This window comes from Spermophilus citellus, assembly GCF_964194105.1.
Source record: "Spermophilus citellus genome assembly, chromosome: 8".
Taxonomy (NCBI): domain Eukaryota; kingdom Metazoa; phylum Chordata; class Mammalia; order Rodentia; family Sciuridae; genus Spermophilus; species Spermophilus citellus.
The window spans coordinates 153,851,537-153,879,458 of NC_138189.1; the positions used below are offsets into that span (position 1 = coordinate 153,851,537).

The 27,922-nt window shown below is 63.2% G+C and overlaps 5 protein-coding genes across 5 annotated transcripts; all 5 read left to right on the forward strand.

The window, feature by feature from the left end:
* Positions 1 to 1,456: 1,456 nt before the first annotated feature.
* LOC308654753 (sperm motility kinase 2B-like) lies at positions 1,457 to 3,208 on the forward strand (the record flags this gene model as incomplete). Its single annotated transcript, XM_081304401.1, has 1 exon — positions 1,457 to 3,208. The coding sequence occupies one exon, from the start codon at positions 1,457 to 1,459 to the stop codon at positions 3,206 to 3,208; it is 1,752 nt and encodes a 583-aa protein (XP_081160527.1).
* A 4,027-nt stretch (positions 3,209 to 7,235) lies between these two features.
* Positions 7,236 to 11,301, forward strand: LOC308654754 (sperm motility kinase 2B-like; the record flags this gene model as incomplete). The annotated part of the gene is made up of 3 exons (XM_081304402.1): positions 7,236 to 8,943; positions 9,945 to 10,074; positions 11,130 to 11,301. 3 exons carry the CDS (start codon positions 7,236 to 7,238, stop codon positions 11,299 to 11,301), a joined length of 2,010 nt encoding a protein of 669 aa, XP_081160528.1.
* Positions 11,302 to 13,014: 1,713 nt separating this feature from the next.
* LOC308654755 (sperm motility kinase 2B-like) lies at positions 13,015 to 17,080 on the forward strand (the record flags this gene model as incomplete). Its single annotated transcript, XM_081304403.1, has 3 exons — positions 13,015 to 14,722; positions 15,724 to 15,853; positions 16,909 to 17,080. The coding sequence occupies 3 exons, from the start codon at positions 13,015 to 13,017 to the stop codon at positions 17,078 to 17,080; spliced, it is 2,010 nt and encodes a 669-aa protein (XP_081160529.1).
* A 1,713-nt stretch (positions 17,081 to 18,793) lies between these two features.
* LOC308654756 (sperm motility kinase 2B-like) lies at positions 18,794 to 20,548 on the forward strand (the record flags this gene model as incomplete). The annotated part of the gene is made up of 1 exon (XM_081304404.1): positions 18,794 to 20,548. One exon carries the CDS (start codon positions 18,794 to 18,796, stop codon positions 20,546 to 20,548), a length of 1,755 nt encoding a protein of 584 aa, XP_081160530.1.
* Positions 20,549 to 24,574: 4,026 nt separating this feature from the next.
* LOC308654757 (sperm motility kinase 2B-like) lies at positions 24,575 to 26,338 on the forward strand (the record flags this gene model as incomplete). Its single annotated transcript, XM_081304405.1, has 1 exon — positions 24,575 to 26,338. The coding sequence occupies one exon, from the start codon at positions 24,575 to 24,577 to the stop codon at positions 26,336 to 26,338; it is 1,764 nt and encodes a 587-aa protein (XP_081160531.1).
* Positions 26,339 to 27,922: the final 1,584 nt, after the last annotated feature.

The window sequence follows — 27,922 nt, forward strand, 5'->3', positions numbered from 1 at the left end:
ACCTGCTGGCCCTAGGGTTCTTGGCTGGCAGGTTCGGCCTTCATCCCTGGAAGGAGACCCACCCTCCTCTCTCTCTCCTGTGGGCTGCAGGAAGGGTTCTGGCGAGTGACCTGATAGGACCTTTTGGGGCAGTGACGAGGCAGGCGCCTGCCGTGGCTCCCACATCCCACAGAGGTCGGGAATGTGGTCCTGGGGCTCAGGGGGCAGAGCGACCCGCGACAGCGTCCTGGCGTGAGTGGACTGCTACCACTGTAAGGGTCCGGCGGAGCGTCGGAGAAAGAGACCACACAAGAGACTGGCTCCATGCAATTGGCAAAAGGGGATTTATTAATTCAGCATGCTGAGGTTCCAGGCTCACTCAGGAAGATAGAGCAGCCCAGAGCCCAGAGCAGAGGTCAAGCAGAGCTTAAGTACACTTTTTCGAGAGGGCGGGGGGCTTTGCATACATCAGAACAAATCATCATGAGGCGCGGGAAAATTGAACAACAACTCCGAGACAGGATTAGTCCATTCATTGGCGGGAACAGTCTGGGCAGGGGTGATTGGTCACTCCTAAGCGGGGTACACATTTAAACTGATTGATTTGGGGGCCTAGATGCTTACGTGCCGAGCTACTTGGAGCCCTTAGCTATTAAACAACCAGGGGACCAGGAGAAATATTTACTGGGCAGTTCAGGTATTGTCCTAACAGCTACAGGGATTACAGGTTCCGGGGGTAGCAGAGGAATTTTAACAATACCTAGTCTTTACTTTTTAGCCCCGGCCTTGCCATTTAGAAACTTTACAATGCCCGGTCTTTTACACTTTAACTCAGACTTTTGCAGCTTAGAATCAGCTTAGAAACTTTACCTTTACACCACGCTCTGGATGCCAGTCTGTCTGAGTTGGAGGAGACGGGCGCTGAATGGCTCCAGGGGACCTGGGCTGGGGTCTTCACGGGGCGAAAGCCACGACAGAGTTGTGTACTGGCGAGGCACGGGCCCCGGGGCCTGGTCCAGCTCCTCCTTTCTCAGCAAGGAGAGGTCGGGGTCCCGAACACACGGGAGCACCGAGGTTCCACAGGCCCTCCTTGTTGTGACCAGGAAGGTGGCCAAGGTCCCGGAGGCGCGAGTGGGAGATGCCACCGTGGGCCACCCCCCGGGTGTGAGCGGGCCACTCCTGGCTGTGACCTCACAGGGGCCAGCATTGTGAGGGACTTGAGCCAGCGGGGATTTAAGGCCCGGCCGAGGCCGGGAGCTTGTCCACAAGCACAGGAAGCTCTAGGCAGTGACCTGTGGGACTCCCATAGTTAGCGCGTTTGGTGGTTGGTGGTTTGGTGGTTCTGGTTGCGGTCTCGGGTTGGTTCTTTGATTTGGGGCTTTCTGTTGGGCTTTGTTGTGTTAGTTTTGCTTGTGTTCTTTGCTTTGTTTGTTGTGTTTGTTTTTAGCCAGCGGCCTTAGTGGGCGTGGGGCCGAGGATGTCTAGAGAGAGCAGTGAGCGTAGCGGGGTGCAGAGGGTGTGGCGGGACCTCGCGGCCAGCTCCTCCTTGGAGGAAGCCCTCACGGGCCGCTATGAGCCCCTGGGGGTCGTCGGGCAGGGCAGCTTTGCCAAGGTCTTCCTGGCCCGACACATCCTGACGGGGACGGAGGTGGCCGTGAAAGTCCTGCGGAAGGGGGCGGGGGGCACCTTGTCCTGGGTCTTGTCGGAGCTGGACATCATGAAGGGCTTGGAGCACCCGCACGTGGTGCAGCTGCTGGAGATCGTGCAGACCCCCGGCACTGCCTACGTGGTGATGGAGCACATGGCTGGGGGCCAGCTGGGCCAGCACATCCCGGAGGTCGTGGGCCTGTGGGAGGACGAGGCCCGCACGCTGTTCGGGCAGGTGGCCAGCGCCGTGGGCTACTGCCACGCGCAGGGCATCGCGCACCGGGACGTGAAGGCGGACAACGTGCTGCTGGATGCCGCGGGCCGCGCCAAGCTGTGCGACTTCGGCCTGGCCTGCAGGTTCAGGGCCGGAGAGAAGCTGGGCCTGCTCTGCGGCACCGTGGCCTACTGGGCCCCGGAGCTGCACCGGGGAGAGCCCTACGACGGCCCCGCGGTGGACGTCTGGAGCCTGGGTGTCCTCCTGGTCCTCATGCTCACGGGCTGCGTCCCGTTCACCGGGGACAGCTATGCGCAGGCCAAGGAGCAGGTGCTGCAGGCCAGGTACCACCTCCCGTTCCACCTGTCCGACGAGGCGCAAAGCCTGGTGTCCTGGATGCTGACCCTGGAGCCCGCGCACAGGCCCACGCTGCAGCAGATCCTGGGGCACCCGTGGCTGAGCCAGGATGGGGAACGCTGCCCGAGTCCTCCCGCTGAGCTGCTCCCCAAGCGCCCGGACACCTCCATCCTGCTGGCCATGCTGGACCTGGGCTACGGGCTGCAGGAGACCTGGGTGTCGGTGGCGACGCGCCAGTTCAACGAGGCCATGGCCACCTACCTCCTGCTGGGCCACCAGAAAACCCGGGGCGCGGGCTGCCAGGTGCGGCTGCAGATACCTGGGCAGCCACAGGTGGGCCCTTGCCCGTCCCTGTCCATCCCCTCCAGCTTGACTCTGGGCCCAAGGTGGGGCGTCAGCAGGCCGGCCATTCGCTCCTGGCCCCCCTCGGCCTGTGAGCAGCAGCAGCAGCAGCAGCAGCAGCAGCCTGAGGAGCTCAAGCCTTCAGGGCAGGTGGGCAGCAGGAGAGCCAGCCTGCCCGCCATCATGCTGTGCAGCCTGTCGGCCAGCGTCCCTACTGCAGGCCCCACGGCCCCTCTGCCCGGGTCCTCCCAGGCCCTGGCACCGGATCCAAGCTCCAACTCCACCGAGCAACCCCCTGCTGGCACCAGGACCCCTGGCCTGAGCCGTGACACTGCCAGGGGATGGAGGGGAGTGTTCCGGGGGATGGCCACCTGTCTGGCGAGGCTGTGCTGCTGCGTGCAGGCCCCCAGGACCGGCTCCGGACGCTCCAACAGAGTGGCTCCCGCAGCTGGAGGGCCAGCGCCACCACCACCACCACCACCCAGGGACCCCCCGGGGCCTGCCCCCACCAGAGGTCAGGCCCTCAGAAGATTCTTCAAAAACAGAGTGGCTCCCGCAGCTGGAGGGCCCGTGCCACCACCACCACAAGCACCCAGGGACCCCCCGGGACCTGCCCCCACCAGAGGGCAGGCCCTCAGAAGATTCTTCAAAAACAGAGTGGCTCCCTGACTATCGCCCAGCTGAGACGCCCACGGAGCCAAGTAGGTGGAGCCCTGCTGCCTTTGGTCTCACGTGTGCCTTGATGAGTGTCGTTTCAAAGGATGGATGGACACCCTCTGCCCTTGGGGGGTGCCACCAGGGTTAGGTCGACCGCGGTGCCACAGGGTGGGCGACTCTGACTCCTAGCCCCTCTCTGTGTCCACAGACAGGTGGCACGGGGTCTCCCTCACGAGGGCCAGCTGCTGGAGTGAGAAGTGCAACCTGCCCTGGCCGCCGCCTCCCGGACCCCTCAGGCAGGAGGACACCTGAAGACACCCGGACACCAGTGGGCCCCTGCGCCCCACCCGGATCCCACGTCAGGGACTTCTCCTCGTACACGTGCCCCGGCCCTGCTCTCCTCTGCTCTCTCTCCCACCCTCTGGGGCAGAGATGCTTCCCAATAAGCTCTTCATCCATTCCCGAGTCCCACGGATCTTGGAATAAATTGGGTGCTCCGTGGGGATCAGCTGTTGCGTTCCTTGGCCGCCTCCTGGCAGCAGTGGGAGAGTGGGTGGTGGTGTCACAGTGGGGAAGGTGTAAGGGAGCAGTGACCACAGAGCCCTCTGGAGGTCCCCAAGGGCAACACGTGATCCAGAGTGGTCCCAGGGGAGGAGACTCTGACTGAGGGGAGGAGGCTGGGTGGGGGGCGGGGAGAAAGGCAGACCTTGTGCCTGACCTGACACTGATGAAGCCCGGTCATCACATTCGGAAGTGAACCATGGACAGGAGGAGCCACCGGCCCAAGCCCATCCTGGGGTGACACCCAGATTGGCATGAGGAGGGCCCCGTGTCACAGATTCCGGGGGCAGTCAGGGTAGAGCTGTGGGTGCCTCCCCTAGAGAGGCTTGGGGGCTGCGGCTTGCTCCCTCCTCTGAATGTACCTTCCAGGGGCTGGCTCTTGGCCTGGTGAAGCTTTATCCTCTCTAGGTCTTTGGCTGTGCGGGACCGTCCCTGTGAGCGTCCTGACCCAGGGACGGGCCCTTCAGCCTGCCACCCCGAGCTCCCCAGGGCTGCTGAGCAGGGAGCAGGACCACCTGGCGGGGGAGCTGGGGCGCAGGTGTGGGCAGGGGAGGGTGTGTGGCCAGAGCCCCCAGCCCGCAGGAGTGGAGGGCTGGCTGGGAGGAGCTGTTTTCTGGGTCTAGTGTTTGGAGTGAACCTCTCAATTCCCATCCCTTCAACTCGGGGTGTGGGCTCTGCCCCCCTTTCTTTGCCATCTCTGTGGGGTTTCCATTTGACGTGGGTCAGAGATCCCAGTCTGATGTGAATGGAGGGCAGCCTCCCTTCCATCCTGTACTAGGTGCGGACCCCACCCCCTCCCCCTGGGTCTCTGATGTCACAGAGCCACCCGTGTGTTCCTGGTGGGTTTGGTACCGCAGACCCTCCACGGAGTCTTCTGAATTGGTCCCTTCCCCGTGGACAAGAATCGTGAGGCCAGCTTTTGTACTTGCCAGGAACAGACCTTTCCAGAGACCCTGTGTCTTCACCCATCTCTGAGTCCCTGCCTAAGGTCGTTCAGTCCACCACCAGGGACTCCTCTCCTGAAGGGCAGGTGCAGGGGAGACCGAGCCCCTTGCCTTTGGTTTCCCAGGGCCGTGGTTGGAGGAGTGTGTTTCTCCAAAAGTGCTGCTGAGACTCCCCTCCCTTTGAGGGTGTGGTGTTGTGGTCCTTCAGGAGGGTGAGGCCCTGGGGCCCTGGCTCCCCGAGGGGATGTGCGCCTCAGGGCTGGACCTCCTCTGGCCGGCAACTAGGCCCTGGTTCTACCCTCTGCACCACACGTGGTCGCGCTTGGTCTCAGGTGTGCTCATGCACACACCCACCCCCCACCCCCCCACACAGAGACACACAGAGACAGACACAGACACAGACATGTCACGGAGGGCAAGGTGGTGACTGCCTTTCTACTTGTGGGTTGGGGAGGCCGAGCAGGGGCATTGCCAGTTCAAGACCTGCCTAGGCAAGGGTGTGAGATCCTTCGTCGAAGACACTAGAAAGGGCTGGGAAAGTGGCTCAGGAGTCGAGCGCTGGCCCCCGGGGCTTGGGCAGCCAGGTAGGGCCGCAGATGCATGGGCAGCCACAGGTGGGGCCTTTTCCGTCCCTGTCCGTCCCCTCCAGCTTGGCTCTGGGCCCAAGGTGGGGCGTCAACATGCCCGCCATTCACTCCTGGCCCCTCTCGGCCTGTGAGCAGCAGCAGCAGCATCAGCCTGAGGAGCACAAGCTTTCAGGGCAGGTCTCCATAACTAGAACCAAGGAGGAAAGAAGGGAGGAGAGCGGGGAAAGGGACTGAAGGGGTGAGCCCAGTCCTCGGCCCTTTCAGCCGTGTGGTGTGGGGACACGGCAACAAGGTCCCTCGCTGGAAGGAGAGAGCGAGACCTCCCTGGACACCCGGCCTCCTGGTGCCTGACACGTGGACGCCTCAGGTCCCAGAGGGGGGAGCGGTCAGTCTGTGGGTTCCAAAGGAGCCAGCCCAGGCTCTGTGGACAGAGCAGCGGAAGGGACCGGGGCATCAGGGACGCCTCCGTCTCTCTGCACCCCAGGATGGGCACCTGCTGGCCCTAGGGTTCTTGGCTGGCAGGTTCGGCCTTCATCCCTGGAAGGAGACCCACCCTCCTCTCTCTCTCCTGTGGGCTGCAGGAAGGGTGCTGGCGAGTGACCTGATAGGACCTTGTGGGGCAGTGATGAGGCAGGCGCCTGCCGTGGCTCCCACATCCCACAGAGGTCGGGAATGTGGTCCTGGGGCTCAGGGGGCAGAGCGACCCGCGACAGCGTCCTGGCGTGAGTGGACTGCTACCACTGTAAGGGTCCGGCGGAGCATCGGAGAAAGAGACCACACAAGAGACTGGCTCCATGCAATTGGCAAAAGGGGATTTATTAATTCAGCATGCTGAGGTTCCAGGCTCACTCAGGAAGATAGAGCAGCCCAGAGCCCAGAGCAGAGGTCAAGCAGAGCTTAAGTACACTTTTTCGAGAGGGCGGGGGGCTTTGCATACATCAGAACAAATCATCATGAGGCGCGGGAAAATTGAACAACAACTCCGAGACAGGATTAGTCCATTCATTGGCGGGAACAGTCTGGGCAGGGGTGATTGGTCACTCCTAAGCGGGGTACACATTTAAACTGATTGATTTGGGGGCCTAGATGCTTACGTGCCGAGCTACTTGGAGCCCTTAGCTATTAAACAACCAGGGGACCAGGAGAAATATTTACTGGGCAGTTCAGGTATTGTCCTAACAGCTACAGGGATTACAGGTTCCGGGGGTAGCAGAGGAATTTTAACAATACCTAGTCTTTACTTTTTAGCCCCGGCCTTGCCATTTAGAAACTTTACAATGCCCGGTCTTTTACACTTTAACTCAGACTTTTGCAGCTTAGAATCAGCTTAGAAATTTTACCTTTACACCACGCTCTGGACGCCAGTCTGTCCGAGTTGGAGGAGACGGGCGCTGAATGGCTCCAGGGGACCTGGGCTGGGGTCTTCACGGGGCGAAAGCCACGACAGAGTTGTGTACTGGCGAGGCACGGGCCCCGGGGCCTGGTCCAGCTCCTCCTTTCTCAGCAAGGAGAGGTCGGGGTCCCGAACACACGGGAGCACCGAGGTTCCACAGGCCCTCCTTGTTGTGACCAGGAAGGTGGCCAAGGTCCCGGAGGCGCGAGTGGGAGATGCCACCGTGGGCCACCCCCCGGGTGTGAGCGGGCCACTCCTGGATGTGACCTCACAGGGGCCAGCATTGTGAGGGACTTGAGCCAGCGGGGATTTAAGGCCCGGCCGAGGCCGGGAGCTTGTCCACAAGCACAGGAAGCTCTAGGCAGTGACCTGTGGGACTCCCATAGTTAGCGCGTTTGGTGGTTGGTGGTTTGGTGGTTCTGGTTGCGGTCTCGGGTTGGTTCTTTGATTTGGGGCTTTCTGTTGGGCTTTGTTGTGTTAGTTTTGCTTGTGTTCTTTGCTTTGTTTGTTGTGTTTGTTTTTAGCCAGCGGCCTTAGTGGGCGTGGGGCCGAGGATGTCTAGAGAGAGCAGTGAGCGTAGTGCGGTGCAGAGGGTGTGGCGGGACCTCGCGGCCAGCTCCTCCTTGGAGGAAGCCCTCACGGGCCGCTATGAGCCCCTGGGGGTCGTCGGGCAGGGCAGCTTTGCCAAGGTCTTCCTGGCCCGACACATCCTGACGGGGACGAAGGTGGCCGTGAAAGTCCTGCGGAAGGGGGCGGGGGGCACCTTGTCCTGGGTCTTGTCGGAGCTGGACATCATGAAGGGCTTGGAGCACCCGCACGTGGTGCAGCTGCTGGAGATCGTGCAGACCCCCGGCACTGCCTACGTGGTGATGGAGCACATGGCTGGGGGCCAGCTGCGCCAGCACATCCCGGAGGTCGTGGGCCTGTGGGAGGACGAGGCCCGCACGCTGTTCGGGCAGGTGGCCAGCGCTGTGGGCTACTGCCACGCGCAGGGCATCGCGCACCGGGACGTGAAGGCGGACAACGTGCTGCTGGATGCCGCGGGCCGCGCCAAGCTGTGCGACTTCGGCCTGGCCTGCAGGTTCAGGGCCGGAGAGAAGCTGGGCCTGCTCTGCGGCACCGTGGCCTACTGGGCCCCGGAGCTGCACTGGGGAGAGCCCTACGACGGCCCCGCGGTGGACGTCTGGAGCCTGGGTGTCCTCCTGGTCCTCATGCTCACGGGCTGCGTCCCGTTCACCGGGGACAGCTATGCGCAGGCCAAGGAGCAGGTGCTGCAGGCCAGGTACCACCTCCCGTTCCACCTGTCCGACGAGGCGCAAAGCCTGGTGTCCTGGATGCTGACCCTGGAGCCCGCGCACAGGCCCACGCTGCAGCAGATCCTGGGGCACCCGTGGCTGAGCCAGGATGGGGAACGCTGCCCGAGTCCTCCCGCTGAGCTGCTCCCCAAGCGCCCGGACACCTCCATCCTGCTGGCCATGCTGGACCTGGGCTACGGGCTGCAGGAGACCTGGGTGTCGGTGGCGACGCGCCAGTTCAACGAGGCCATGGCCACCTACCTCCTGCTGGGCCACCAGAAAACCCGGGGGGCGGGCTGCCAGGTGCGGCTGCAGATACCTGGGCAGCCACAGGTGGGCCCTTGCCCGTCCCTGTCCATCCCCTCCAGCTTGACTCTGGGCCCAAGGTGGGGCGTCAGCAGGCCGGCCATTCGCTCCTGGCCCCCCTCGGCCTGTGAGCAGCAGCAGCAGCAGCAGCAGCAGCAGCCTGAGGAGCTCAAGCCTTCAGGGCAGGTGGGCAGCAGGAGAGCCAGCCTGCCCGCCATCATGCTGTGCAGCCTGTCGGCCAGCGTCCCTACTGCAGGCCCCACGGCCCCTCTGCCCGGGTCCTCCCAGGCCCTGGCACCGGATCCAAGCTCCAACTCCACCGAGCAACCCCCTGCTGGCACCAGGACCCCTGGCCTGAGCCGTGACACTGCCAGGGGATGGAGGGGAGTGTTCCGGGGGATGGCCACCTGTCTGGCGAGGCTGTGCTGCTGCGTGCAGGCCCCCAGGACCGGCTCCGGACGCTCCAACAGAGTGGCTCCCGCAGCTGGAGGGCCAGCGCCACCACCACCACCACCACCCAGGGACCCCCCGGGGCCTGCCCCCACCAGAGGTCAGGCCCTCAGAAGATTCTTCAAAAACAGAGTGGCTCCCGCAGCTGGAGGGCCAGCGCCACCACCACCACCACCACCCAGGGACCCCCCGGGACCTGCCCCCACCAGAGGTCAGGCCCTCAGAAGATTCTTCAAAAACAGAGTGGCTCCCTGACTATCGCCCAGCTGAGACGCCCACGGAGCCAAGTAGGTGGAGCGGTGCTGCCTTTGGTCTCACGTGTGCCTTGATGAGTGTCGTTTCAAAGGATGGATGGACACCCTCTGCCCTTGGGGGGTGCCACCAGGGTTAGGTCGACCGCGGTGCCACAGGGTGGGCGACTCTGACTCCTAGCCCCTCTCTGTGTCCACAGACAGGTGGCACGGGGTCTCCCTCACGAGGGCCAGCTGCTGGAGTGAGAAGTGCAACCTGCCCTGGCCGCCGCCTCCCGGACCCCTCAGGCAGGAGGACACCTGAAGACACCCGGACACCAGTGGGCCCCTGCGCCCCACCCGGATCCCACGTCAGGGACTTCTCCTCGTACACGTGCCCCGGCCCTGCTCTCCTCTGCTCTCTCTCCCACCCTCTGGGGCAGAGATGCTTCCCAATAAGCTCTTCATCCATTCCCGAGTCCCACGGATCTTGGAATAAATTGGGTGCTCCGTGGGGATCAGCTGTTGCGTTCCTTGGCCGCCTCCTGGCAGCAGTGGGAGAGTGGGTGGTGGTGTCACAGTGGGGAAGGTGTAAGGGAGCAGTGACCACAGAGCCCTCTGGAGGTCCCCAAGGGCAACACGTGACCCAGAGTGGTCCCAGGGGAGGAGACTCTGACTGAGGGGAGGAGGCTGGGTGGGGGGCGGGGAGAAAGGCAGACCTTGTGCCTGACCTGACACTGATGGTGCCCGGTCACCACATTCGGAAGTGAACCATGGACAGGAGGAGCCACCGGCCCAAGCCCATCCTGGGGTGACACCCAGATTGGCATGAGGAGGGCCCCGTGTCACAGATTCCGGGGGCAGTCAGGGTAGAGCTGTGGGTGCCTCCCCTAGAGAGGCTTGGGGGCTGCCGCTTGCTCCCTCCTCTGAATGTACCTGCCAGGGGCTGGCTCTTGGCCTGGTGAAGCTTTATCCTCTCTAGGTCTTTGGCTGTGCGGGACCGTCCCTGTGAGCGTCCTGACCCAGGGACGGGCCCTTCAGCCTGCCACCCCGAGCTCCCCAGGGCTGCTGAGCAGGGAGCAGGACCACCTGGCGGGGGAGCTGGGGCGCAGGTGTGGGCAGGGGAGGGTGTGTGGCCAGAGCCCCCAGCCCGCAGGAGTGGAGGGCTGGCTGGGAGGAGCTGTTTTCTGGGTCTAGTGTTTGGAGTGAACCTCTCAATTCCCATCCCTTCAACTCGGGGTGTGGGCTCTGCCCCCCTTTCTTTGCCATCTCTGTGGGGTTTCCATTTGACGTGGGTCAGAGATCCCAGTCTGATGTGAATGGAGGGCAGCCTCCCTTCCATCCTGTACTAGGTGCGGACCCCACCCCCTCCCCCTGGGTCTCTGATGTCACAGAGCCACCCGTGTGTTCCTGGTGGGTTTGGTACCGCAGACCCTCCACGGAGTCTTCTGAATTGGTCCCTTCCCCGGGGACAAGAATCGTGAGGCCAGCTTTTGTACTTGCCAGGAACAGACCTTTCCAGAGACCCTGTGTCTTCACCCATCTCTGAGTCCCTGCCTAAGGTCGTTCAGTCCACCACCAGGGACTCCTCTCCTGAAGGGCAGGTGCAGGGGAGACCGAGCCCCTTGCCTTTGGTTTCCCAGGGCCATGGTTGGAGGAGTGTGTTTCTCCAAAAGTGCTGCTGAGACTCCCCTCCCTTTGAGGGTGTGGTGTTGTGGTCCTTCAGGAGGGTGAGGCCCTGGGGCCCTGGCTCCCCGAGGGGATGTGCGCCTCAGGGCTGGACCTCCTCTGGCCGGCAACTAGGCCCTGGTTCTACCCTCTGCACCACACGTGGTCGCGCTTGGTCTCAGGTGTGCTCATGCACACACCCACCCCCCACCCCCCCACACAGAGACACACAGAGACAGACACAGACACAGACATGTCACGGAGGGCAAGGTGGTGACTGCCTTTCTACTTGTGGGTTGGGGAGGCCGAGCAGGGGCATTGCCAGTTCAAGACCTGCCTAGGCAAGGGTGTGAGATCCTTCGTCGAAGACACTAGAAAGGGCTGGGAAAGTGGCTCAGGAGTCGAGCGCTGGCCCCCGGGGCTTGGGCAGCCAGGTAGGGCCGCAGATGCATGGGCAGCCACAGGTGGGGCCTTTTCCGTCCCTGTCCGTCCCCTCCAGCTTGGCTCTGGGCCCAAGGTGGGGCGTCAACATGCCCGCCATTCACTCCTGGCCCCTCTCGGCCTGTGAGCAGCAGCAGCAGCATCAGCCTGAGGAGCACAAGCTTTCAGGGCAGGTCTCCATAACTAGAACCAAGGAGGAAAGAAGGGAGGAGAGCGGGGAAAGGGACTGAAGGGGTGAGCCCAGTCCTCGGCCCTTTCAGCCGTGTGGTGTGGGGACACGGCAACAAGGTCCCTCGCTGGAAGGAGAGAGCGAGACCTCCCTGGACACCCGGCCTCCTGGTGCCTGACACGTGGACGCCTCAGGTCCCAGAGGGGGGAGCGGTCAGTCTGTGGGTTCCAAAGGAGCCAGCCCAGGCTCTGTGGACAGAGCAGCGGAAGGGACCGGGGCATCAGGGACGCCTCCGTCTCTCTGCACCCCAGGATGGGCACCTGCTGGCCCTAGGGTTCTTGGCTGGCAGGTTCGGCCTTCATCCCTGGAAGGAGACCCACCCTCCTCTCTCTCTCCTGTGGGCTGCAGGAAGGGTGCTGGCGAGTGACCTGATAGGACCTTGTGGGGCAGTGATGAGGCAGGCGCCTGCCGTGGCTCCCACATCCCACAGAGGTCGGGAATGTGGTCCTGGGGCTCAGGGGGCAGAGCGACCCGCGACAGCGTCCTGGCGTGAGTGGACTGCTACCACTGTAAGGGTCCGGCGGAGCATCGGAGAAAGAGACCACACAAGAGACTGGCTCCATGCAATTGGCAAAAGGGGATTTATTAATTCAGCATGCTGAGGTTCCAGGCTCACTCAGGAAGATAGAGCAGCCCAGAGCCCAGAGCAGAGGTCAAGCAGAGCTTAAGTACACTTTTTCGAGAGGGCGGGGGGCTTTGCATACATCAGAACAAATCATCATGAGGCGCGGGAAAATTGAACAACAACTCCGAGACAGGATTAGTCCATTCATTGGCGGGAACAGTCTGGGCAGGGGTGATTGGTCACTCCTAAGCGGGGTACACATTTAAACTGATTGATTTGGGGGCCTAGATGCTTACGTGCCGAGCTACTTGGAGCCCTTAGCTATTAAACAACCAGGGGACCAGGAGAAATATTTACTGGGCAGTTCAGGTATTGTCCTAACAGCTACAGGGATTACAGGTTCCGGGGGTAGCAGAGGAATTTTAACAATACCTAGTCTTTACTTTTTAGCCCCGGCCTTGCCATTTAGAAACTTTACAATGCCCGGTCTTTTACACTTTAACTCAGACTTTTGCAGCTTAGAATCAGCTTAGAAATTTTACCTTTACACCACGCTCTGGACGCCAGTCTGTCCGAGTTGGAGGAGACGGGCGCTGAATGGCTCCAGGGGACCTGGGCTGGGGTCTTCACGGGGCGAAAGCCACGACAGAGTTGTGTACTGGCGAGGCACGGGCCCCGGGGCCTGGTCCAGCTCCTCCTTTCTCAGCAAGGAGAGGTCGGGGTCCCGAACACACGGGAGCACCGAGGTTCCACAGGCCCTCCTTGTTGTGACCAGGAAGGTGGCCAAGGTCCCGGAGGCGCGAGTGGGAGATGCCACCGTGGGCCACCCCCCGGGTGTGAGCGGGCCACTCCTGGATGTGACCTCACAGGGGCCAGCATTGTGAGGGACTTGAGCCAGCGGGGATTTAAGGCCCGGCCGAGGCCGGGAGCTTGTCCACAAGCACAGGAAGCTCTAGGCAGTGACCTGTGGGACTCCCATAGTTAGCGCGTTTGGTGGTTGGTGGTTTGGTGGTTCTGGTTGCGGTCTCGGGTTGGTTCTTTGATTTGGGGCTTTCTGTTGGGCTTTGTTGTGTTAGTTTTGCTTGTGTTCTTTGCTTTGTTTGTTGTGTTTGTTTTTAGCCAGCGGCCTTAGTGGGCGTGGGGCCGAGGATGTCTAGAGAGAGCAGTGAGCGTAGTGCGGTGCAGAGGGTGTGGCGGGACCTCGCGGCCAGCTCCTCCTTGGAGGAAGCCCTCACGGGCCGCTATGAGCCCCTGGGGGTCGTCGGGCAGGGCAGCTTTGCCAAGGTCTTCCTGGCCCGACACATCCTGACGGGGACGAAGGTGGCCGTGAAAGTCCTGCGGAAGGGGGCGGGGGGCACCTTGTCCTGGGTCTTGTCGGAGCTGGACATCATGAAGGGCTTGGAGCACCCGCACGTGGTGCAGCTGCTGGAGATCGTGCAGACCCCCGGCACTGCCTACGTGGTGATGGAGCACATGGCTGGGGGCCAGCTGCGCCAGCACATCCCGGAGGTCGTGGGCCTGTGGGAGGACGAGGCCCGCACGCTGTTCGGGCAGGTGGCCAGCGCCGTGGGCTACTGCCACGCGCAGGGCATCGCGCACCGGGACGTGAAGGCGGACAACGTGCTGCTGGATGCCGCGGGCCGCGCCAAGCTGTGCGACTTCGGCCTGGCCTGCAGGTTCAGGGCCGGAGAGAAGCTGGGCCTGCTCTGCGGCACCGTGGCCTACTGGGCCCCGGAGCTGCACCGGGGAGAGCCCTACGACGGCCCCGCGGTGGACGTCTGGAGCCTGGGTGTCCTCCTGGTCCTCATGCTCACGGGCTGCGTCCCGTTCACCGGGGACAGCTATGCGCAGGCCAAGGAGCAGGTGCTGCAGGCCAGGTACCACCTCCCGTTCCACCTGTCCGACGAGGCGCAAAGCCTGGTGTCCTGGATGCTGACCCTGGAGCCCGCGCACAGGCCCACGCTGCAGCAGATCCTGGGGCACCCGTGGCTGAGCCAGGATGGGGAACGCTGCCCGAGTCCTCCCGCTGAGCTGCTCCCCAAGCGCCCGGACACCTCCATCCTGCTGGCCATGCTGGACCTGGGCTACGGGCTGCAGGAGACCTGGGTGTCGGTGGCGACGCGCCAGTTCAACGAGGCCATGGCCACCTACCTCCTGCTGGGCCACCAGAAAACCCGGGGGGCGGGCTGCCAGGTGCGGCTGCAGATACCTGGGCAGCCACAGGTGGGCCCTTGCCCGTCCCTGTCCATCCCCTCCAGCTTGACTCTGGGCCCAAGGTGGGGCGTCAGCAGGCCGGCCATTCGCTCCTGGCCCCCCTCGGCCTGTGAGCAGCAGCAGCAGCAGCAGCAGCAGCAGCCTGAGGAGCTCAAGCCTTCAGGGCAGGTGGGCAGCAGGAGAGCCAGCCTGCCCGCCATCATGCTGTGCAGCCTGTCGGCCAGCGTCCCTACTGCAGGCCCCACGGCCCCTCTGCCCGGGTCCTCCCAGGCCCTGGCACCGGATCCAAGCTCCAACTCCACCGAGCAACCCCCTGCTGGCACCAGGACCCCTGGCCTGAGCCGTGACACTGCCAGGGGATGGAGGGGAGTGTTCCGGGGGATGGCCACCTGTCTGGCGAGGCTGTGCTGCTGCGTGCAGGCCCCCAGGACCGGCTCCGGACGCTCCAACAGAGTGGCTCCCGCAGCTGGAGGGCCAGCGCCACCACCACCACCACCACCCAGGGACCCCCCGGGGCCTGCCCCCACCAGAGGTCAGGCCCTCAGAAGATTCTTCAAAAACAGAGTGGCTCCCGCAGCTGGAGGGCCAGCGCCACCACCACCACCACCACCCAGGGACCCCCCGGGACCTGCCCCCACCAGAGGTCAGGCCCTCAGAAGATTCTTCAAAAACAGAGTGGCTCCCTGACTATCGCCCAGCTGAGACGCCCACGGAGCCAAGTAGGTGGAGCGGTGCTGCCTTTGGTCTCACGTGTGCCTTGATGAGTGTCGTTTCAAAGGATGGATGGACACCCTCTGCCCTTGGGGGGTGCCACCAGGGTTAGGTCGACCGCGGTGCCACAGGGTGGGCGACTCTGACTCCTAGCCCCTCTCTGTGTCCACAGACAGGTGGCACGGGGTCTCCCTCACGAGGGCCAGCTGCTGGAGTGAGAAGTGCAACCTGCCCTGGCCGCCGCCTCCCGGACCCCTCAGGCAGGAGGACACCTGAAGACACCCGGACACCAGTGGGCCCCTGCGCCCCACCCGGATCCCACGTCAGGGACTTCTCCTCGTACACGTGCCCCGGCCCTGCTCTCCTCTGCTCTCTCTCCCACCCTCTGGGGCAGAGATGCTTCCCAATAAGCTCTTCATCCATTCCCGAGTCCCACGGATCTTGGAATAAATTGGGTGCTCCGTGGGGATCAGCTGTTGCGTTCCTTGGCCGCCTCCTGGCAGCAGTGGGAGAGTGGGTGGTGGTGTCACAGTGGGGAAGGTGTAAGGGAGCAGTGACCACAGAGCCCTCTGGAGGTCCCCAAGGGCAACACGTGACCCAGAGTGGTCCCAGGGGAGGAGACTCTGACTGAGGGGAGGAGGCTGGGTGGGGGGCGGGGAGAAAGGCAGACCTTGTGCCTGACCTGACACTGATGGTGCCCGGTCACCACATTCGGAAGTGAACCATGGACAGGAGGAGCCACCGGCCCAAGCCCATCCTGGGGTGACACCCAGATTGGCATGAGGAGGGCCCCGTGTCACAGATTCCGGGGGCAGTCAGGGTAGAGCTGTGGGTGCCTCCCCTAGAGAGGCTTGGGGGCTGCCGCTTGCTCCCTCCTCTGAATGTACCTGCCAGGGGCTGGCTCTTGGCCTGGTGAAGCTTTATCCTCTCTAGGTCTTTGGCTGTGCGGGACCGTCCCTGTGAGCGTCCTGACCCAGGGACGGGCCCTTCCGCCTGCCACCCCGAGCTCCCCAGGGCTGCTGAGCAGGGAGCAGGACCACCTGGCGGGGGAGCTGGGGCGCAGGTGTGGGCAGGGGAGGGTGTGTGGCCAGAGCCCCCAGCCCGCAGGAGTGGAGGGCTGGCTGGGAGGAGCTGTTTTCTGGGTCTAGTGTTTGGAGTGAACCTCTCAATTCCCATCCCTTCAACTCGGGGTGTGGGCTCTGCCCCCCTTTCTTTGCCATCTCTGTGGGGTTTCCATTTGACGTGGGTCAGAGATCCCAGTCTGATGTGAATGGAGGGCAGCCTCCCTTCCATCCTGTACTAGGTGCGGACCCCACCCCCTCCCCCTGGGTCTCTGATGTCACAGAGCCACCCGTGTGTTCCTGGTGGGTTTGGTACCGCAGACCCTCCACGGAGTCTTCTGAATTGGTCCCTTCCCCGGGGACAAGAATCGTGAGGCCAGCTTTTGTACTTGCCAGGAACAGACCTTTCCAGAGACCCTGTGTCTTCACCCATCTCTGAGTCCCTGCCTAAGGTCGTTCAGTCCACCACCAGGGACTCCTCTCCTGAAGGGCAGGTGCAGGGGAGACCGAGCCCCTTGCCTTTGGTTTCCCAGGGCCATGGTTGGAGGAGTGTGTTTCTCCAAAAGTGCTGCTGAGACTCCCCTCCCTTTGAGGGTGTGGTGTTGTGGTCCTTCAGGAGGGTGAGGCCCTGGGGCCCTGGCTCCCCGAGGGGATGTGCGCCTCAGGGCTGGACCTCCTCTGGCCGGCAACTAGGCCCTGGTTCTACCCTCTGCACCACACGTGGTCGCGCTTGGTCTCAGGTGTGCTCATGCACACACCCACCCCCCACCCCCCCACACAGAGACACACAGAGACAGACACAGACACAGACATGTCACGGAGGGCAAGGTGGTGACTGCCTTTCTACTTGTGGGTTGGGGAGGCCGAGCAGGGGCATTGCCAGTTCAAGACCTGCCTAGGCAAGGGTGTGAGATCCTTCGTCGAAGACAGTAGAAAGGGCTGGGAAAGTGGCTCAGGAGTCGAGCGCTGGCCCCCGGGGCTTGGGCAGCCAGGTAGGGCCGCAGATGCATGGGCAGCCACAGGTGGGGCCTTTTCCGTCCCTGTCCGTCCCCTCCAGCTTGGCTCTGGGCCCAAGGTGGGGCGTCAACATGCCCGCCATTCACTCCTGGCCCCTCTCGGCCTGTGAGCAGCAGCAGCAGCATCAGCCTGAGGAGCACAAGCTTTCAGGGCAGGTCTCCATAACTAGAACCAAGGAGGAAAGAAGGGAGGAGAGCGGGGAAAGGGACTGAAGGGGTGAGCCCAGTCCTCGGCCCTTTCAGCCGTGTGGTGTGGGGACACGGCAACAAGGTCCCTCGCTGGAAGGAGAGAGCGAGACCTCCCTGGACACCCGGCCTCCTGGTGCCTGACACGTGGACGCCTCAGGTCCCAGAGGGGGGAGCGGTCAGTCTGTGGGTTCCAAAGGAGCCAGCCCAGGCTCTGTGGACAGAGCAGCAGAAGGGACCGGGGCATCAGGGACGCCTCCGTCTCTCTGCACCCCAGGATGGGCACCTGCTGGCCCTAGGGTTCTTGGCTGGCAGGTTTGGCCTTCATCCCTGGAAGGAGACCCACCCTCCTCTCTCTCTCCTGTGGGCTGCAGGAAGGGTGCTGGCGAGTGACCTGATAGGACCTTGTGGGGCAGTGATGAGGCAGGCGCCTGCCGTGGCTCCCACATCCCACAGAGGTCGGGAATGTGGTCCTGGGGCTCAGGGGGCAGAGCGACCCGCGACAGCGTCCTGGCGTGAGTGGACTGCTACCACTGTAAGGGTCCGGCGGAGCGTCGGAGAAAGAGACCACACAAGAGACTGGCTCCATGCAATTGGCAAAAGGGGATTTATTAATTCAGCATGCTGAGGTTCCAGGCTCACTCAGGAAGATAGAGCAGCCCAGAGCCCAGAGCAGAGGTCAAGCAGAGCTTAAGTACACTTTTTTGAGAGGGCGGGGGGCTTTGCATACATCAGAACAAATCATCATGAGGCGCGGGAAAATTGAACAACAACTCCGAGACAGGATTAGTCCATTCATTGGCGGGAACAGTCTGGGCAGGGGTGATTGGTCACTCCTAAGCGGGGTACACATTTAAACTGATTGATTTGGGGGCCTAGATGCTTACGTGCCGAGCTACTTGGAGCCCTTAGCTATTAAACAACCAGGGGACCAGGAGAAATATTTACTGGGCAGTTCAGGTATTGTCCTAACAGCTACAGGGATTACAGGTTCCGGGGGTAGCAGAGGAATTTTAACAATACCTAGTCTTTACTTTTTAGCCCCGGCCTTGCCATTTAGAAACTTTACAATGCCCGGTCTTTTACACTTTAACTCAGACTTTTGCAGCTTAGAATCAGCTTAGAAATTTTACCTTTACACCACGCTCTGGACGCCAGTCTGTCCGAGTTGGAGGAGACGGGCGCTGAATGGCTCCAGGGGACCTGGGCTGGGGTCTTCATGGGGCGAAAGCCACGACAGAGTTGTGTACTGGCGAGGCACGGGCCCCGGGGCCTGGTCCAGCTCCTCCTTTCTCAGCAAGGAGAGGTCGGGGTCCCGAACACACGGGAGCACCGAGGTTCCACAGGCCCTCCTTGTTGTGACCAGGAAGGTGGCCAAGGTCCCGGAGGCGCGAGTGGGAGATGCCACCGTGGGCCACCCCCCGGGTGTGAGCGGGCCACTCCTGGATGTGACCTCACAGGGGCCAGCATTGTGAGGGACTTGAGCCAGCGGGGATTTAAGGCCCGGCCGAGGCCGGGAGCTTGTCCACAAGCACAGGAAGCTCTAGGCAGTGACCTGTGGGACTCCCATAGTTAGCGCGTTTGGTGGTTGGTGGTTTGGTGGTTCTGGTTGCGGTCTCGGGTTGGTTCTTTGATTTGGGGCTTTCTGTTGGGCTTTGTTGTGTTAGTTTTGCTTGTGTTCTTTGCTTTGTTTGTTGTGTTTGTTTTTAGCCAGCGGCCTTAGTGGGCGTGGGGCCGAGGATGTCTAGAGAGAGCAGTGAGCGTAGTGCGGTGCAGAGGGTGTGGCGGGACCTCGCGGCCAGCTCCTCCTTGGAGGAAGCCCTCACGGGCCGCTATGAGCCCCTGGGGGTCGTCGGGCAGGGCAGCTTTGCCAAGGTCTTCCTGGCCCGACACATCCTGACGGGGACGAAGGTGGCCGTGAAAGTCCTGCGGAAGGGGGCGGGGGGCACCTTGTCCTGGGTCTTGTCGGAGCTGGACATCATGAAGGGCTTGGAGCACCCGCACGTGGTGCAGCTGCTGGAGATCGTGCAGACCCCCGGCACTGCCTACGTGGTGATGGAGCACATGGCTGGGGGCCAGCTGGGCCAGCACATCCCGGAGGTCGTGGGCCTGTGGGAGGACGAGGCCCGCACGCTGTTCGGGCAGGTGGCCAGCGCCGTGGGCTACTGCCACGCGCAGGGCATCGCGCACCGGGACGTGAAGGCGGACAACGTGCTGCTGGATGCCGCGGGCCGCGCCAAGCTGTGCGACTTCGGCCTGGCCTGCAGGTTCAGGGCCGGAGAGAAGCTGGGCCTGCTCTGCGGCACCGTGGCCTACTGGGCCCCGGAGCTGCACCGGGGAGAGCCCTACGACGGCCCCGCGGTGGACGTCTGGAGCCTGGGTGTCCTCCTGGTCCTCATGCTCACGGGCTGCGTCCCGTTCACCGGGGACAGCTATGCGCAGGCCAAGGAGCAGGTGCTGCAGGCCAGGTACCACCTCCCGTTCCACCTGTCCGACGAGGCGCAAAGCCTGGTGTCCTGGATGCTGACCCTGGAGCCCGCGCACAGGCCCACGCTGCAGCAGATCCTGGGGCACCCGTGGCTGAGCCAGGATGGGGAACGCTGCCCGAGTCCTCCCGCTGAGCTGCTCCCCAAGCGCCCGGACACCTCCATCCTGCTGGCCATGCTGGACCTGGGCTACGGGCTGCAGGACACCTGGGTGTCGGTGGCGACGCGCCAGTTCAACGAGGCCATGGCCACCTACCTCCTGCTGGGCCACCAGGAAACCCGGGGGGCGGGCTGCCAGGTGCGGCTGCAGATACCTGGGCAGCCACAGGTGGGCCCTTGCCCGTCCCTGTCCATCCCCTCCAGCTTGACTCTGGGCCCAAGGTGGGGCGTCAGCAGGCCGGCCATTCGCTCCTGGCCCCCCTCGGCCTGTGAGCAGCAGCAGCAGCAGCAGCAGCAGCAGCAGCCTGAGGAGCTCAAGCCTTCAGGGCAGGTGGGCAGCAGGAGAGCCAGCCTGCCCGCCATCATGCTGTGCAGCCTGTCGGCCAGCGTCCCTACTGCAGGCCCCACGGCCCCTCTGCCCGGGTCCTCCCAGGCCCTGGCACCGGATCCAAGCTCCAACTCCACCGAGCAACCCCCTGCTGGCACCAGGACCCCTGGCCTGAGCCGTGACACTGCCAGGGGATGGAGGGGAGTGTTCCGGGGGATGGCCACCTGTCTGGCGAGGCTGTGCTGCTGCGTGCAGGCCCCCAGGACCGGCTCCGGACGCTCCAACAGAGTGGCTCCCGCAGCTGGAGGGCCAGCGCCACCACCACCACCAACACCCAGGGACCCCCCGGGGCCTGCCCCCACCAGAGGTCAGGCCCTCAGAAGATTCTTCAAAAACAGAGTGGCTCCCGCAGCTGGAGGGCCCGTGCCACCACCACCACCAGCACCCAGGGACCCCCCGGGACCTGCCCCCACCAGAGGGCAGGCCCTCAGAAGATTCTTCAAAAACAGAGTGGCTCCCTGACTATCGCCCAGCTGAGACGCCCACGGAGCCAAGTAGGTGGAGCCCTGCTGCCTTTGGTCTCACGTGTGCCTTGATGAGTGTCGTTTCAAAGGATGGATGGACACCCTCTGCCCTTGGGGGGTGCCACCAGGGTTAGGTCGACCGCGGTGCCACAGGGTGGGCGACTCTGACTCCTAGCCCCTCTCTGTGTCCACAGACAGGTGGCACGGGGTCTCCCTCACGAGGGCCAGCTGCTGGAGTGAGAAGTGCAACCTGCCCTGGCCGCCGCCTCCCGGACCCCTCAGGCAGGAGGACACCTGAAGACACCCGGACACCAGTGGGCCCCTGCGCCCCACCCGGATCCCACGTCAGGGACTTCTCCTCGTACACGTGCCCCGGCCCTGCTCTCCTCTGCTCTCTCTCCCACCCTCTGGGGCAGAGATGCTTCCCAATAAGCTCTTCATCCATTCCCGAGTCCCACGGATCTTGGAATAAATTGGGTGCTCCGTGGGGATCAGCTGTTGCGTTCCTTGGCCGCCTCCTGGCAGCAGTGGGAGAGTGGGTGGTGGTGTCACAGTGGGGAAGGTGTAAGGGAGCAGTGACCACAGAGCCCTCTGGAGGTCCCCAAGGGCAACACGTGACCCAGAGTGGTCCCAGGGGAGGAGACTCTGACTGAGGGGAGGAGGCTGGGTGGGGGGCGGGGAGAAAGGCAGACCTTGTGCCTGACCTGACACTGATGGTGCCCGGTCACCACATTCGGAAGTGAACCATGGACAGGAGGAGCCACCGGCCCAAGCCCATCCTGGGGTGACACCCAGATTGGCATGAGGAGGGCCCCGTGTCACAGATTCCGGGGGCAGTCAGGGTAGAGCTGTGGGTGCCTCCCCTAGAGAGGCTTGGGGGCTGCGGCTTGCTCCCTCCTCTGAATGTACCTGCCAGGGGCTGGCTCTTGGCCTGGTGAAGCTTTATCCTCTCTAGGTCTTTGGCTGTGCGGGACCGTCCCTGTGAGCGTCCTGACCCAGGGACGGGCCCTTCAGCCTGCCACCCCGAGCTCCCCAGGGCTGCTGAGCAGGGAGCAGGACCACCTGGCGGGGGAGCTGGGGCGCAGGTGTGGGCAGGGGAGGGTGTGTGGCCAGAGCCCCCAGCCCGCAGGAGTGGAGGGCTGGCTGGGAGGAGCTGTTTTCTGGGTCTAGTGTTTGGAGTGACCCTCTCAATTCCCATCCCTTCAACTCGGGGTGTGGGCTCTGCCCCCCTTTCTTTGCCATCTCTGTGGGGTTTCCATTTGACGTGGGTCAGAGATCCCAGTCTGATGTGAATGGAGGGCAGCCTCCCTTCCATCCTGTACTAGGTGCGGACCCCACCCCCTCCCCCTGGGTCTCTGATGTCACAGAGCCACCCGTGTGTTCCTGGTGGGTTTGGTACCGCAGACCCTCCACGGAGTCTTCTGAATTGGTCCCTTCCCCGGGGACAAGAATCGTGAGGCCAGCTTTTGTACTTGCCAGGAACAGACCTTTCCAGAGACCCTGTGTCTTCACCCATCTCTGAGTCCCTGCCTAAGGTCGTTCAGTCCACCACCAGGGACTCCTCTCCTGAAGGGCAGGTGCAGGGGAGACCGAGCCCCTTGCCTTTGGTTTCCCAGGGCCGTGGTTGGAGGAGTGTGTTTCTCCAAAAGTGCTGCTGAGACTCCCCTCCCTTTGAGGGTGTGGTGTTGTGGTCCTTCAGGAGGGTGAGGCCCTGGGGCCCTGGCTCCCCGAGGGGATGTGCGCCTCAGGGCTGGACCTCCTCTGGCCGGCAACTAGGCCCTGGTTCTACCCTCTGCACCACACGTGGTCGCGCTTGGTCTCAGGTGTGCTCATGCACACACCCACCCCCCACCCCCCCCACACAGAGACACACAGACAGACACAGACACAGACATGTCACGGAGGGCAAGGTGGTGACTGCCTTTCTACTTGTGGGTTTGGGAGGCCGAGCAGGGGCATTGCCAGTTCAAGACCTGCCTAGGCAAGGGTGTGAGATCCTTCGTGGAAGACAGTAGAAAGGGCTGGGAAAGTGGCTCAGGAGTCGAGCGCTGGCCCCCGGGGCTTGGGCAGCCAGGTAGGGCCGCAGATGCATGGGCAGCCACAGGTGGGGCCTTTTCCGTCCCTGTCCGTCCCCTCCAGCTTGGCTCTGGGCCCAAGGTGGGGCGTCAACATGCCCGCCATTCACTCCTGGCCCCTCTCGGCCTGTGAGCAGCAGCAGCAGCATCAGCCTGAGGAGCACAAGCTTTCAGGGCAGGTCTCCATAACTAGAACCAAGGAGGAAAGAAGGGAGGAGAGCGGGGAAAGGGACTGAAGGGGTGAGCCCAGTCCTCGGCCCTTTCAGCCATGTGGTGTGGGGACACGGCAACAAGGTCCCTCGCTGGAAGGAGAGAGCGAGACCTCCCTGGACACCCGGCCTCCTGGTGCCTGACACGTGGACGCCTCAGGTCCCAGAGGGGGGAGCGGTCAGTCTGTGGGTTCCAAAGGAGCCAGCCCAGGCTCTGTGGACAGAGCAGCGGAAGGGACCGGGGCATCAGGGACGCCTCCGTCTCTCTGCACCCCAGGATGGGCACCTGCTGGCCCTAGGGTTCTTGGCTGGCAGGTTCGGCCTTCATCCCTGGAAGGAGACCCACCCTCCTCTCTCTCTCCTGTGGGCTGCAGGAAGGGTGCTGGCGAGTGACCTGATAGGACCTTGTGGGGCAATGATGAGGCAGGCGCCTGCCGTGGCTCCCACATCCCACAGAGGTCGGGAATGTGGTCCTGGGGCTCAGGGGGCAGAGCGACCCGCGACAGCGTCCTGGCGTGAGTGGACTGCTACCACTGTAAGGGTCCGGCGGAGCATCGGAGAAAGAGACCACACAAGAGACTGGCTCCATGCAATTGGCAAAAGGGGATTTATTAATTCAGCATGCTGAGGTTCCAGGCTCACTCAGGAAGATAGAGCAGCCCAGAGCCCAGAGCAGAGGTCAAGCAGAGCTTAAGTACACTTTTTCGAGAGGGCGGGGGGCTTTGCATACATCAGAACAAATCATCATGAGGCGCGGGAAAATTGAACAACAACTCCGAGACAGGATTAGTCCATTCATTGGCGGGAACAGTCTGGGCAGGGGTGATTGGTCACTCCTAAGCGGGGTACACATTTAAACTGATTGATTTGGGGGCCTAGATGCTTACGTGCCGAGCTACTTGGAGCCCTTAGCTATGAAACAACCAGGGGACCAGGAGAAATATTTACTGGGCAGTTCAGGTATTGTCCTAACAGCTACAGGGATTACAGGTTCCGGGGGTAGCAGAGGAATTTTAACAATACCTAGTCTTTACTTTTTAGCCCCGGCCTTGCCATTTAGAAACTTTACAATGCCCGGTCTTTTACACTTTAACTCAGACTTTTGCAGCTTAGAATCAGCTTAGAAACTTTACCTTTACACCACGCTCTGGACGCCAGTCTGTCCGAGTTGGAGGAGACGGGCGCTGAATGGCTCCAGGGGACCTGGGCTGGGGTCTTCACGGGGCGAAAGCCACGACAGAGTTGTGTACTGGCGAGGCACGGGCCCCGGGGCCTGGTCCAGCTCCTCCTTTCTCAGCAAGGAGAGGTCGGGGTCCCGAACACACGGGAGCACCGAGGTTCCACAGGCCCTCCTTGTTGTGACCAGGAAGGTGGCCAAGGTCCCGGAGGCGCGAGTGGGAGATGCCACCGTGGGCCACCCCCCGGGTGTGAGCGGGCCACTCCTGGATGTGACCTCACAGGGGCCAGCATTGTGAGGGACTTGAGCCAGCGGGGATTTAAGGCCCGGCCGAGGCCGGGAGCTTGTCCACAAGCACAGGAAGCTCTAGGCAGTGACCTGTGGGACTCCCATAGTTAGCGCGTTTGGTGGTTGGTGGTTTGGTGGTTCTGGTTGCGGTCTCGGGTTGGTTCTTTGATTTGGGGCTTTCTGTTGGGCTTTGTTGTGTTAGTTTTGCTTGTGTTCTTTGCTTTGTTTGTTGTGTTTGTTTTTAGCCAGCGGCCTTAGTGGGCGTGGGGCCGAGGATGTCTAGAGAGAGCAGTGAGCGTAGTGCGGTGCAGAGGGTGTGGCGGGACCTCGCGGCCAGCTCCTCCTTGGAGGAAGCCCTCACGGGCCGCTATGAGCCCCTGGGGGTCGTCGGGCAGGGCAGCTTTGCCAAGGTCTTCCTGGCCCGACACATCCTGACGGGGACGAAGGTGGCCGTGAAAGTCCTGCGGAAGGGGGCGGGGGGCACCTTGTCCTGGGTCTTGTCGGAGCTGGACATCATGAAGGGCTTGGAGCACCCGCACGTGGTGCAGCTGCTGGAGATCGTGCAGACCCCCGGCACTGCCTACGTGGTGATGGAGCACATGGCTGGGGGCCAGCTGGGCCAGCACATCCCGGAGGTCGTGGGCCTGTGGGAGGACGAGGCCCGCACGCTGTTCGGGCAGGTGGCCAGCGCCGTGGGCTACTGCCACGCGCAGGGCATCGCGCACCGGGACGTGAAGGCAGACAACGTGCTGCTGGATGCCGCGGGCCGCGCCAAGCTGTGCGACTTCGGCCTGGCCTGCAGGTTCAGGGCCGGAGAGAAGCTGGGCCTGCTCTGCGGCACCGTGGCCTACTGGGCCCCGGAGCTGCACCGGCGAGAGCCCTACGACGGCCCCGCGGTGGACGTCTGGAGCCTGGGTGTCCTCCTGGTCCTCATGCTCACGGGCTGCGTCCCGTTCACCGGGGACAGCTATGCGCAGGCCAAGGAGCAGGTGCTGCAGGCCAGGTACCACCTCCCGTTCCACCTGTCCGACGAGGCGCAAAGCCTGGTGTCCTGGATGCTGACCCTGGAGCCCGCGCACAGGCCCACGCTGCAGCAGATCCTGGGGCACCCGTGGCTGAGCCAGGATGGGGAACGCTGCCCGAGTCCTCCCGCTGAGCTGCTCCCCAAGCGCCCGGACACCTCCATCCTGCTGGCCATGCTGGACCTGGGCTACGGGCTGCAGGAGACCTGGGTGTCGGTGGCGACGCGCCAGTTCAACGAGGCCATGGCCACCTACCTCCTGCTGGGCCACCAGGAAACCCGGGGGGCGGGCTGCCAGGTGCGGCTGCAGATACCTGGGCAGCCACAGGTGGGCCCTTGCCCGTCCCTGTCCATCCCCTCCAGCTTGACTCTGGGCCCAAGGTGGGGCGTCAGCAGGCCGGCCATTCGCTCCTGGCCCCCCTCGGCCTGTGAGCAGCAGCAGCAGCAGCAGCAGCAGCAGCAGCAGCAGCAGCCTGAGGAGCTCAAGCCTTCAGGGCAGGTGGGCAGCAGGAGAGCCAGCCTGCCCGCCATCATGCTGTGCAGCCTGTCGGCCAGCGTCCCTACTGCAGGCCCCACGGCCCCTCTGCCCGGGTCCTCCCAGGCCCTGGCACCGGATCCAAGCTCCAACTCCACCGAGCAACCCCCTGCTGGCACCAGGACCCCTGGCCTGAGCCGTGACACTGCCAGGGGATGGAGGGGAGTGTTCCGGGGGATGGCCACCTGTCTGGCGAGGCTGTGCTGCTGCGTGCAGGCCCCCAGGACCGGCTCCGGACGCTCCAACAGAGTGGCTCCCGCAGCTGGAGGGCCAGCGCCACCACCACCACCACCACCCAGGGACCCCCCGGGGCCTGCCCCCACCAGAGGTCAGGCCCTCAGAAGATTCTTCAAAAACAGAGTGGCTCCCGCAGCTGGAGGGCCCGTGCCACCACCACCACCAGCACCCAGGGACCCCCCGGGACCTGCCCCCACCAGAGGGCAGGCCCTCAGAAGATTCTTCAAAAACAGAGTGGCTCCCTGACTATCGCCCAGCTGAGACGCCCACGGAGCCAAGTAGGTGGAGCCCTGCTGCCTTTGGTCTCACGTGTGCCTTGATGAGTGTCGTTTCAAAGGATGGATGGACACCCTCTGCCCTTGGGGGGTGCCACCAGGGTTAGGTCGACCGCGGTGCCACAGGGTGGGCGACTCTGACTCCTAGCCCCTCTCTGTGTCCACAGACAGGTGGCACGGGGTCTCCCTCACGAGGGCCAGCTGCTGGAGTGAGAAGTGCAACCTGCCCTGGCCGCCGCCTCCCGGACCCCTCAGGCAGGAGGACACCTGAAGACACCCGGACACCAGTGGGCCCCTGCGCCCCACCCGGATCCCACGTCAGGGACTTCTCCTCGTACACGTGCCCCGGCCCTGCTCTCCTCTGCTCTCTCTCCCACCCTCTGGGGCAGAGATGCTTCCCAATAAGCTCTTCATCCATTCCCGAGTCCCACGGATCTTGGAATAAATTGGGTGCTCCGTGGGGATCAGCTGTTGCGTTCCTTGGCCGCCTCCTGGCAGCAGTGGGAGAGTGGGTGGTGGTGTCACAGTGGGGAAGGTGTAAGGGAGCAGTGACCACAGAGCCCTCTGGAGGTCCCCAAGGGCAACACGTGACCCAGAGTGGTCCCAGGGGAGGAGACTCTGACTGAGGGGAGGAGGCTGGGTGGGGGGCGGGGAGAAAGGCAGACCTTGTGCCTGACCTGACACTGATGGTGCCCGGTCACCACATTCGGAAGTGAACCATGGACAGGAGGAGCCACCGGCACAAGCCCATCCTGGGGTGACACCCAGATTGGCATGAGGAGGGCCCCGTGTCACAGATTCCGGGGGCAGTCAGGGTAGAGCTGTGGGTGCCTCCCCTAGAGAGGCTTGGGGGCTGCCGCTTGCTCCCTCCTCTGAATGTACCTGCCAGGGGCTGGCTCTTGGCCTGGTGAAGCTTTATCCTCTCTAGGTCTTTGGCTGTGCGGGACCGTCCCTGTGAGCGTCCTGACCCAGGGACGGGCCCTTCAGCCTGCCACCCCGAGCTCCCCAGGGCTGCTGAGCAGGGAGCAGGACCACCTGGCGGGGGAGCTGGGGCGCAGGTGTGGGCAGGGGAGGGTGTGTGGCCAGAGCCCCCAGCCCGCAGGAGTGGAGGGCTGGCTGGGAGGAGCTGTTTTCTGGGTCTAGTGTTTGGAGTGAACCTCTCAATTCCCATCCCTTCAACTCGGGGTGTGGGCTCTGCCCCCCTTTCTTTGCCATCTCTGTGGGGTTTCCATTTGACGTGGGTCAGAGATCCCAGTCTGATGTGAATGGAGGGCAGCCTCCCTTCCATCCTGTACTAGGTGCGGACCCCACCCCCTCCCCCTGGGTCTCTGATGTCACAGAGCCACCCGTGTGTTCCTGGTGGGTTTGGTACCGCAGACCCTCCACGGAGTCTTCTGAATTGGTCCCTTCCCCGGGGACAAGAATCGTGAGGCCAGCTTTTGTACTTGCCAGGAACAGACCTTTCCAGAGACCCTGTGTCTTCACCCATCTCTGAGTCCCTGCCTAAGGTCGTTCAGTCCACCACCAGGGACTCCTCTCCTGAAGGGCAGGTGCA